The sequence below is a fragment of the Empidonax traillii genome, unplaced genomic scaffold (assembly GCF_003031625.1).
Source record: "Empidonax traillii isolate 1590-97213 ecotype Southwest subspecies unplaced genomic scaffold, ASM303162v1 scaffold991:size255050, whole genome shotgun sequence".
NCBI classification, from domain to species: Eukaryota; Metazoa; Chordata; class Aves; order Passeriformes; family Tyrannidae; genus Empidonax; species Empidonax traillii.
The window spans coordinates 247,824-255,050 of record NW_020956184.1 but is presented as its reverse complement, the minus strand read 5'-3'; the positions used below and the strand labels follow the sequence as shown (position 1 = coordinate 255,050).

The 7,227-nt window shown below is 67.7% G+C and overlaps 1 protein-coding gene across 3 annotated transcripts; it reads right to left on the bottom strand.

Annotated features, from left to right (window-relative positions):
- Positions 1-80: 80 nt before the first annotated feature.
- Positions 81-6,154, bottom strand: SPOCK2 (SPARC (osteonectin), cwcv and kazal like domains proteoglycan 2). 3 transcript variants are annotated; one of them, XR_003573493.1, is made up of 12 exons: positions 5,852-6,154; positions 3,646-3,654; positions 3,380-3,425; positions 2,976-3,090; positions 2,756-2,858; positions 2,561-2,669; positions 2,365-2,484; positions 2,050-2,268; positions 1,047-1,109; positions 779-916; positions 450-686; positions 81-315 (listed from the first exon to the last, which is right to left on the bottom strand). XR_003573493.1 is itself a non-coding variant. In XM_027903696.1 (12 exons), coding segments are annotated over exons 1-12 (1,281 nt in total). In that variant the 5' UTR covers positions 6,068-6,154; the 3' UTR covers positions 81-314. The 3 variants fall into 3 exon arrangements, 2 of the variants coding, with proteins under 2 accessions (XP_027759497.1, XP_027759496.1); XM_027903696.1 differs by having other exon boundaries at positions 545-686; XM_027903695.1 differs by having other exon boundaries at positions 81-686.
- Between the last annotated feature and the right edge of the window lie 1,073 nt (positions 6,155-7,227).

Genomic DNA, 7,227 nt, shown 5'->3' with positions numbered 1-7,227 from the left:
GGGGGAAGGGCACACCACCACCACCTCCCCAGGATCCCCTGCAGTGCCGGGAGGTGTCGTGGGAGGAACGGGCGGGCGAGTGTTTGACACAGCACGGGGTATTTATTTCACAGCCGCTACACAACGCCGGGGGCCGGGGCAGCCACGCAAGCACAACATGGAGGGGGATGCAGGGAGGAAGGGGAGGGGGGAAGCTTCTCTATAGGGTTTTTTTTATTTGTTGGTTGGTTGGATTTTTTTTCCTTTTTTCCCACTTTTATTAGCGCCGTTTGCCCAGTTGAAGACCACGCAGCAGCACACTAGGCCTACAAGGCTCTACCCAAAAAAAAAGAAAGCTCAAATTCGCACAAGCGCGGCCCCCCCTCCCGCCCCACTCGCCCCCTCCCCGGGCGAGCACCCCGACACCCCGTCCCGCACGGGGCCAGGGGGGCGAGGGGGGACACACCCACCCCATGCCACACCGGCAGCGGGGGGGTCACAGGGACCCCCAGCTGGGGGGCTGCCTCCCGGCCGTGCCGCCCACCGGGCTCTCCCGCTCCTCTACCAGATGTAGCCGCCGTCATCGCCCTCGCCCGCTTCGCCCTCCTCTTCCTCGCCTTCCTCGCCCGCCTCCTCCGGCTCCTTCTCCTCCTCGTCCTCCCAGCCCACGCTGCTCCCGAAGTCACCCGAAAACCCCGTTGCCTCGTCTGGGGGAGGAGGGGGCGAGGGGCAGAGGCTCACGGGGGGTCCCGGGGCTGCAGCCCCGTCCCCGGGTGGGGGGCTCCCCCCCGGCTCTCACCGCAGTCGGGGCTGCCGTGGCCGCGGGTTCCCGTCAGCTCAGCCCCGTGCTGGTCCACGCACCAGCATTCGCCGCCGCCCGGCTCACACTGCGCCCGCCGGTAGTACCCGTCCTCATCGCAGCTGGGGATGAAGGTGCCTGCGGGGAGCAACAGCCCCCCCACCCCCCCAAACACAGTGCAGTGCCAGTTCCCCCCCGGCAAGGAGCTCCCCGTCCTCATCCCAGCCCAGCACTGCCGGAGAAAAGGGCCCTGGGACGCCCCACTCACCCGGCTTTTTTTTGGTAGCTTCTTGGATCTGAATCTTCTCCAGCTCCCGGAGGCAGGGTGGCTCTGCAGCACCCCCACAAACCCCTCTTAGGGTGGGCATGCAGCCCCCCTTGCCCCACAGTGTGCACCCCTTGAACCCACAGCATTCATTCCCATGATGTGCACCCCCCTCCTGTGGCATCCCTCCCAACCTATGGATGACATCCCCCCCAGACCCCTTAACCCATGTAAGTAGTGTGGCTCACCCCTTAACCCATGATGTGCTTCCCCGTGACCGACAGTGTGCACACCCCTCACTGTGTAACCGCCCCGACCCCATAGCATGCATCCCCCCAAACCCCATGGGATGTATCCCCCCCATGGTTTGTAATCCCCCCTAGACCCCATGGGGTACCTCCCCCCATGGCAAACATCCCACACACACCCCATTCCCACAGCATGGATTCTCCAGGACTCCATGAAGTACATCCCCTCCCGACCCCAATCCCACAAAATGGGTTCCCCATGACCCCGTGATGTACATCACCCCACAACCCCAGTCCCACAGCATGGATTCCATGGAATGCATACCCCAGTCCCATGTGGGGACGCATCTCCCCCCCTGGTTTGCAACCCCCCCCAGACCCCATGGTGTGCCTCGCCCCATGACAAACATCCCCCCTCACACCAATCCCATAGCACAGATTCCCCATGGCCCCATGATGTACATCGCCCTGCAACCCCAACCCCACAGCATGGGTTCCCCATGACCCCATGGAGGTACATTGTCTCCCAATCTCACAAAATGGGTTTCCCGGGACTCCATGATGTACATTCCCCCCGCTCCAACCCCAAACCCACAGCACGGATTCCCCATGGCCCCATGATGTACATCCCGTGCCCCACTAACCCCAGCCCCCCAGCACAGACTCCAGGGCGTGCATCCCCCACGGCATGGGCCCCTCTCAGCCCCACAGCAGAACCCCCATCCCCGCCACCTCCCCCTTGCCCTGGGGCGACGCACTTTCCCTCCAGAAGCAGAAGCACCACTCCGGCGCGGAGACGCGGCCGTCCTTGGAGGTGTCGCAGGAGTTGAAGAAGGCGCGGATGCAAACCTCGTACTTGTCCAGGTTGATGGCGCCCAGCTCGGCCGCCTCCAGGAACATGTCCCCGCTCGTGTCCAGCCGGGCGAACATCCACCCCACCGCCTCCTTGCACGTGGCCGCCACGCTCCTCTCCAGCGCTGCGGGGCAGGATGAGCCCTGTGGCTGCCTGGCTACCCCTCCGGGGGGAGCCCCCCGGATGCCCTCCCCACGTGGCGGGTGGCAGGGACACGTACCGGTGGCGGGGCTGGCGGGGAGCCCGCTGGAGCCGTTCTGCTTGGCGTTCTCCCGCAGCAGCTGGAACCAGTCACGCAGGCGGTCGCCCAGGTCGGCCAGATCCTGCCCGGTGCACAGGTCTGGGGGTCCCAGGGAGGCAGTGTCAGGCTGGGCAGAGCTCGGGGAGAGGTCTGGGTGCCCCTTCATCCCGCTCACCTTGCTTTCCGTCACCAGCGGGGCTGTGCGGGGTGGGGCAGGGGCACTGCCCCTCGCACCGCACCGTCAGCTGCTTGCTGGCCAGGCACGCCTGCTGCTCCAGCTTGCACTGCGGGGCGGCAGCGGGATGTCAGCAGGGGAGGCGCGGGGCACAGCGTCCCCCTCCCCGCAGTGCAGCGGTGCCACTGTCCTCACCTCCGAGCTGTAGGTGTGGCCGTCGGAGCCGCAGACGGCGGCCAGGGGGGCGGCGTGGCAGGGCTTGCAGCCCCCGTGCGCTTTGGGGCCCAGTGGCTTGATCCTGCACAGGGCAAGAGAGGCACGGGGGGGAAGGGGGATGGTGCTGAGCCCCCACCTCGGTCCCAGTCCCCCCCACCCTCCCACTGCCGGCTCAGCCCCAGCCCCACCAACCTCCTACCTGTGCTCCAGCTTCTTGCGGCTGATGCACATGGCGCGCTGGTAGCCCTGCGCCACACACACCTTGTGCCGGCTGCACTTCACCTTCTGGCAGGGGTCCTTGGTGGTGTCCAGGGCTGGGGGAGCAGAGAGGGGCCAGGGCAGGCAGAGGTGCAGGCAGATTGCCCCCCAGGGAGCCCCGGCAGATCTGGCCACGAGCCAGTCCCACACAAAGCACCATTCAGGCCTCAGCTGGGCAGCCACCCCGGCACCAGCTGCTGCTTCCTGGCATGCACAGGCCCTGCCACCGCTCCCGGCCGGAAGGGAAAATCCAGGGGGGTGCAGGCAGAAAATGTGGCACCCCCCCTCCCATACTGGTTGGCACCGAGCCCACTGTGCCCCATCCCAAACCCATCCCAGTGGTACCTTCGTCCCCGGGCTGGTTGTCTTCCCAGCTCTTGATGTAGTCATCCTGCAAATTGGGGAGAGCCTGGATGAGTGCAGGTGGCAGGAGAGGTGACAGCGGGCCAGGTGTGCCACCTCCCCGCTCAGGGCCACCAGCCCGGTGAGGTTCCTCCTGTACAACCCCCTCGGGCACCTCCACACCAGGAGGGCAGCAAGCAGGGCTGGGAAGCAGCCTCCCTCCCTCAAAAAGCAGGGTGCCACCCCCTCGGCAGCCCCTCGAGGCTCACCTCCACCTCCTGGCAGCGCGGTGGCGAGACGGCCCAGCCGGCACCGAGGAAAGAGAGAAAGACAGAGGAGAAATGCTCTCGGTCAGCTCCGGGACAGCTCAAAGCTCCCCCTCCCGGCTCCAGCCCACAGGGACCGGCACCATGTGCCAGCGGGGCACCCCGACCTTCCGGTGCCCACAGTTCTCGCCACAGGCCCTGGAGATCACTGGCAACGACCACCAATGTTCTCCCCCATCTCTGGCTCCAGACCCGTAATCCTGGAGAGCCTTCACAGAGGATAAAGCCTTCCCCCATCAGCCAGCCAGGGAAAGGCAGGGAACAAGGATGAAGAAAGCATCGGGTGGAGGAAGCCCCTGGGAGCCCAGAGAGAGGCCCTGACAGATCCCCGCGGTGCTGCCACCCTGGATTTTCAATAGCCAGCCCAGCAGGAGCGGGCCAAGATGGATGTCACTCTCCCGGGAGAGCTGCTCTCCCGGGACCCCAAAGGCATCCCGGGGATGGGAGGGAGCAACGGGGACTCAGAGCCTCCCGGCAGCGGCATCGCCCGCCCCGCGGGACGCTCCGGGGTGGGCTTTGTGATAGGGCAGGAGCATCTCTGCCTCCCCGGGGAGGGCGGGCGGGGTAGGGATGGCAGCTGGAAGCACGGGCACGGGAGGCAGCTCCGGAGGGGGTGTCTCTATCGGGCGCGGCGGTGTTTGCACCGCAATCGATACCGCGTTCCCGTGCCGTGATTAGTAACACTGCGGCGCCCAGCAGCTCCTGCGGCGCGGGTCTCGCCACGGCAGCCGGCCTCGTCCTCCTCCCCCCCGTGCTTCCCCACACCAGCGCTGCTCAGCCGAAACCCCCACAAATCCCTGGATTTGCTTATTAATCCACGCGAACCGCCGGCAGGGCTGAAGAACCCCCCAGCTTGGCAGCCCTGGCACAGCCGGGTGGGCCCCACGTGTGCCGCCAGTCCCCACAGAGGGGGTCCGTGGGCCTTGAGCCCCGCCGGGGATGCTCATTTCCATGGGGGCACGTCCACACGTGCTCCCCTCGAGCACCCGCAGCCATCCGGGGTCCCATGCCCAGCACTGGCGTTGGCAAGAGGGTGTGTTGCTGGCAGGGGTCTCCAGTGAGGCGTTTACCCCATCCCTTGCGCCCTCACCCGCGCTCTGCCTCTCTAAGCTGGTTTGTCTGGGGGTTGGTGTCCCCTGCCCTGCAGTGGGCACCTCTCCCTTGCTGCCATCCATCCATCCATCCATCCATCCATCCATCCATCCATCACATCCTTGCTGCCAAGGTGAACCCGAGTGCGCATCTGAACAAAGACCGGAGGAGCTGGCTCGGGGTGGGGTGGGGGGCGGCTCGGGGTGCGCCCCCTCCCCACTCGGCTGCTGCAGGTGCCCTGGCCCCGATGGGGCTGCAGCACCACGTCCACTCCCCGGGGGACGCGAGCTGGGGGTAAAAAACGAGCCCGGGAAAACGCCCCGATTGCCCCATAAAATTAAACGCCGATGAGGCTGCTCAGCAAGGGCTGCGTTAACAGCGAAGGGATGCTGAGCCCGGTGTGCCAGGTGTGCCCGCGCTCCTCCGGCAATGCCTGCATCCTCATCCTAGCTGCCTCGCGTCCCCCCCATCCCCAGGAATCACCACCCCGCGGAGGCAGGGCCGGCCCGGCTGTGGCACCCCGAGGGGCGCGGGGGACACCCCGCAGGGCTGGGGGAGCGGGAGTCCGGGAGGATGCCCGTGCCCTGACCCGGGCTGAGCCGTCACCGAGGGGCTGAGGCCACGGCGCAGCCCCCTCGTGCTGCCCGCAAAGGGCAGGCGGGGCCTGCCTGCACCCGGTGTGGGGCACGGGGAGAGGCTGCAGGGGACAGCATCCCCCGCTCCCCGGAAAGAGACGCTTTGGCATCACGCCCTGGCCACGGTGGCCTTGGCATCAGCCACGCAGCTTTGGCGATGGACGGGGAGGCGTCGGAGCTGTCGGAGCCGGGAAGCATCCCCCGGGTATCGGGGCAGGCAGCCGCCCACGGCCGCGGCGGGATGCGGGCAGCGCCGAGCATCCCCGGCCGCCCGCGGAGGGGCCAGGGCCGGCGCGGGTGCCGGGGAGGGTCGCGCTGCGGCAGCCGCAGCGGCGGGGCGGGGAGTGCGGGGAGGGGGCTCCCGGTGCCCGGCGGCGCGTCCCGTTCCCCCCCACCTCGCCCCGCCGCCGGCGCGGACTCACGTCTCGGAAGCGGTTCCAGTGCTTGATCCTGCCGCCGTACTGGGAGATGGAGGAGAGCCACTGCTCGTCCTCCATGAAATTGCCGGGGCTCTCCCCCGCCGCCGCGGGCCCGGGGCCGGTGGCGGGGCCGGCGGCGGGCCCGGGGCCGGCGGCGGCGGCGGGCAGGAGCAGGGCCAGCAGGGCCAGCAGGGCGCGGCGCCCGCCGCAGCCCCGCATGCTGCCGCAGCGCCGGGGGGAGCGGGCGCGGTGCGGAGCGGTGCGGTGCGCACGGGGAGGCGCCGGCGGCGAGTGCGGCCGCGGGGCGGCACCGGGCGGCACCGGCGGGAGGGCCGGGGCGGGGCCTCCGCCGCGCCCGCCGCACCTGCGCGCCGGCACCGCGGCGGGGGAGCCGCCGGCACCGCACGGCACCGCACGGCACGGCCGCACCGCCGCTCCCGCTCCGCTCGCCGCCCCGCACCCCCGGCCCTGCCCCGTCCTCGCCCCGCGCCGCTGGTCCCTACCCAGTCCCCATCCCGTGTCCCCCACCCTGCATCCCGCGTCCCCCTGCCACGCCCCCTTCCTGAAGTCCTCGTCCGGCACCCCTTATCCCGCATCGCTGGTCCCCGCAGTGTGCCCGTCCCGCAACGTCCACGCGGCATCCCCTGCCTCCCCCTCCATCTCACGACCCCTATCCTATATCCCTGGTCCCTATCCAGTCTCCATCCCACATGCCCCATTCTGCATTCCCTGTCAATCCCCCTTCCTGCACCCATCATAATTTCTGGTCTCTGCCATGTCCTCATCCTGCATGCCCCATCCTGCATTCTGCCACACCCCTGTCCTGCATCCCACCTCCCTCATCCCTGCCACATCTCCATCCTGTATCCCTGGTCCCTGACCAGTCCCCATTCTGCATCTTGCATCCTGCAACATCTGCCACACACCCCCCATCCTCCGCCACTCACCCCTGATCCCTACCATGTCTCCATCTTGCATGCCCCATCCCATCTCCATTCTGCATCCCCCATCCTGCATCCCTGGTCCCTACCAAGCCTCCATCCCATATCCTGCATCCCCTGCCACACGTCCATCCTGCTCTGCTCATCCCACCTCCCTGGTCACTGCCACGTTCCCCTCACGCATCCCTGCCATGTCTCCATTCGGCATCCTTCATCCTGCATCCTTCCTCCTGTATCTCTGGTCCCCCTCGTGTCCCTATCCCACATCTCCATCCTGTATACCTCATACTGCATTCCCAGTCCCTACTGCACCCTCTCTCCCACACCCTCTGTCCCAGCCATGTGCCCATCCTTTATCCTCTGTTCCTGCCATGTCCTCACCCCGCATCTCACATCCTCTGACCCCACTCCCAGCAATCCCCATCCCTTGGCCATTCC